The sequence below is a fragment of the Mesitornis unicolor genome, unplaced genomic scaffold (genome assembly GCF_000695765.1).
Source record: "Mesitornis unicolor isolate BGI_N332 unplaced genomic scaffold, ASM69576v1 scaffold45855, whole genome shotgun sequence".
Lineage (NCBI taxonomy): Eukaryota > Metazoa > Chordata > Aves > Mesitornithiformes > Mesitornithidae > Mesitornis > Mesitornis unicolor.
Genome location: NW_010188373.1, coordinates 334 through 2,704, shown reverse-complemented (window position 1 = coordinate 2,704; position 2,371 = coordinate 334). Strand labels below are relative to the sequence as shown.

The 2,371-nt window shown below is 61.5% G+C and overlaps 1 protein-coding gene across 1 annotated transcript; it reads left to right on the top strand.

The window, feature by feature from the left end:
• Positions 1-267: 267 nt before the first annotated feature.
• Positions 268-746, top strand: LOC104541623 (ubiquitin-conjugating enzyme E2 R1; the record flags this gene model as incomplete). Its single annotated transcript, XM_010185729.1, has 2 exons — positions 268-402; positions 536-746. Coding segments are annotated over 2 exons (346 nt in total), but the record flags the coding sequence as incomplete, so codon positions are not given.
• Positions 747-2,371: the final 1,625 nt, after the last annotated feature.

Here is a 2,371-nt window from a genome sequence, read left to right as displayed (position 1 = left end):
GATTCTGTGGGCAGGGAGCTCCTCTGAGGGCAGTGGGGGTAAAGAGGGGAGGTGGGAGCCACATTCTGCTCCCAGAGCCTGCAGGAGGTGCCTGGAGGTTGCTGAGAGGCGCCTGGGCTGGTGCTTCACTGCCAAACAGCGTGGGGCTGTGCCCCCCTCCAGACCCACGGGATGCAGCCGAGACACTGGGGCTGCTTGTGTTGCTGGGGGTGGGGGGGCGGCTGCTGACCCCCTTGGCTCTCACCCGCTTGTGTTTTTTGGAGCCAGGACCATTCTCCTGAGCGTGATCTCACTGCTGAACGAGCCCAACACGTTTTCTCCAGCCAATGTGGATGCCTCCGTGATGTACCGCAAGTGGAAGGAGAGCAAAGGGAAGGACCGCGAGTACACGGACATAATCAGGTAGGCGCTGGGCCGGACCCGGGGGAGCTCAGGGCCGCATTTGCCCTGTGGTGCTGCCCCTGTGGGGGGTGAGTGACCATGAGTGGGGAAGGGCTGCATCCCTTGGGGTCCTCACTCCCACCTCTCACCCCAGGAAGCAAGTCCTGGGCACGAAGGTGGACGCTGAGCGGGACGGCGTGAAGGTGCCCACCACGCTGGCTGAGTACTGCGTCAAGACCAAGACCCCCGCCCCGGACGAGGGCTCCGACCTCTTCTATGATGACTACTATGAGGATGACGAGATGGAGGAGGAAGCAGACAGCTGCTACGGGGATGAGGATGACTCTGGCAATGAGGAATCTTGATGGCCCTCTGGCGCTGCAAAACTTGCTATAAACTACTGGATTTTACCTCAACTAGGACAAACTGGTTTGAATTTAGGATCTGTCAGCCCTGAAATTAACTGTCTACCTCGCAAGGAGGCTGTTCTGCTGTTGCAAAGAAAATCCCACCGCTGTCTTTGTAGAAAAAGCAAAAAAAACAAGTCCTGTTTTATAAACTTCCTGGGTGGGGGGCAGGTGGGGAGGGGGAAGTCACGTTGAGGCATTCCCGAATCCATGGACACCAGGGATCTGGTGGCTCTGCCTGCGCAAGGAGCGACAGCAAAACCCAATGGGTGCCCAGCACTTGAGCACCTTTGGCCCTGTGCGAGGAGCAGCTGGGGAGGCTGTGGGGCCGGCGAGCGGCCACGTTGGGTGGAAACGTGGAGCCTCGTGTGGCTCTTGTGGCCTCGGAGGGGTGTGGGCAGGGGAGGCTGCTCTGCACCAGCGGGGATGGCCCTGTGGGACCCCCCTGATGCCCCTTCCCATGGTGCCGGTGGCCAGGCCATTGGGCAGGAGGGTCCTGACAGCCACTTGGCGCTGCGGGGTGGTGGGGCTGGGCTGTTTGTAGTTTTTAAGTAGCTGGGAGGGATGGGATAGCTCTGACTCTTTCTGCTTCTGTTTTTTTGGAAACTATTTAATAAAGTTCTTCAAGGGAACGGCTCTGTGGTGGGTTTGGCTGTGCCCAGCTCGGGGTGTTTCTGTGTCAGACAGGTGCCAGCTCCTACCTTACGGCCACAGCCAAGGCTCAGTCTCTGCCTGGCCTGAGCTGTGGGCTTGACCGAGCCCCCACGCCACCCAGTGCTGGGGAGCTTTTACCCCTACCCCAGCCATGCGGTGCAGGAGCTCTGCAGGGAGCAGACCTGCCTGGGCAGTGCCCAGCTGCGCAGTGTGGTGCCCAATGGACGCCCGGGGCCCTCGTGGTTGCTCTGATCTGGGTGCAGCCGGGTGTGCCCTGAGCCCACGGCCAGGACAGGCCCAGACGTGCAAGCTCCGAGCTGCAGTGAGCACTCAGCGGTGCCGTGGAGCCTCATTCTCCTGGGCTGGGAGCTCGGCTCTGCTGGGAGCTGCTCAGGACCATGGCAGGGCTGAGCCCCTGGGCCTGCATGGGGCTCTGGGACCCCCACGGGGCCTCTGCCCCTGGAGCTGTGTGAATGGGATCACGGCCTGAGCAACACTGGCAGCTGCACGTGGCGGCTGCACGTGCTCCGCTGCCTTAGGAAATGAGGCTGAAAGGTGAATAGGATTATTGTCACTTTATTGGGGCCTGGCAAGCGGCTTCCAAGGTCATGCAGCCAGCATGGAGCAGCAGCAGCCCTGGCTGCTGCATCAAAGTCAGGTTCCCTTCCTGAGGGGCTGCTCCATGCACCCCCAGCTGTTCCCCAGTGCCCACCAAATTGCTGTGCCCAGGTATCCCCTACCTCTGCTGGCTCCTTGCAGCTGGTTCCCTCCCTGCTGCGCCCAGGCTGCGGGTGAATGGTCCCACTCCCCTGCTCGCTGTCCCACCATTGGGAAGGCTCTGGGGTCCCCATGGCACCTTCACCTGGCCTGGACAGCTGAGAGCTCCCACAAGATGGGACGCACTGGAGGCTGCCCAGAGCAGGACTGGC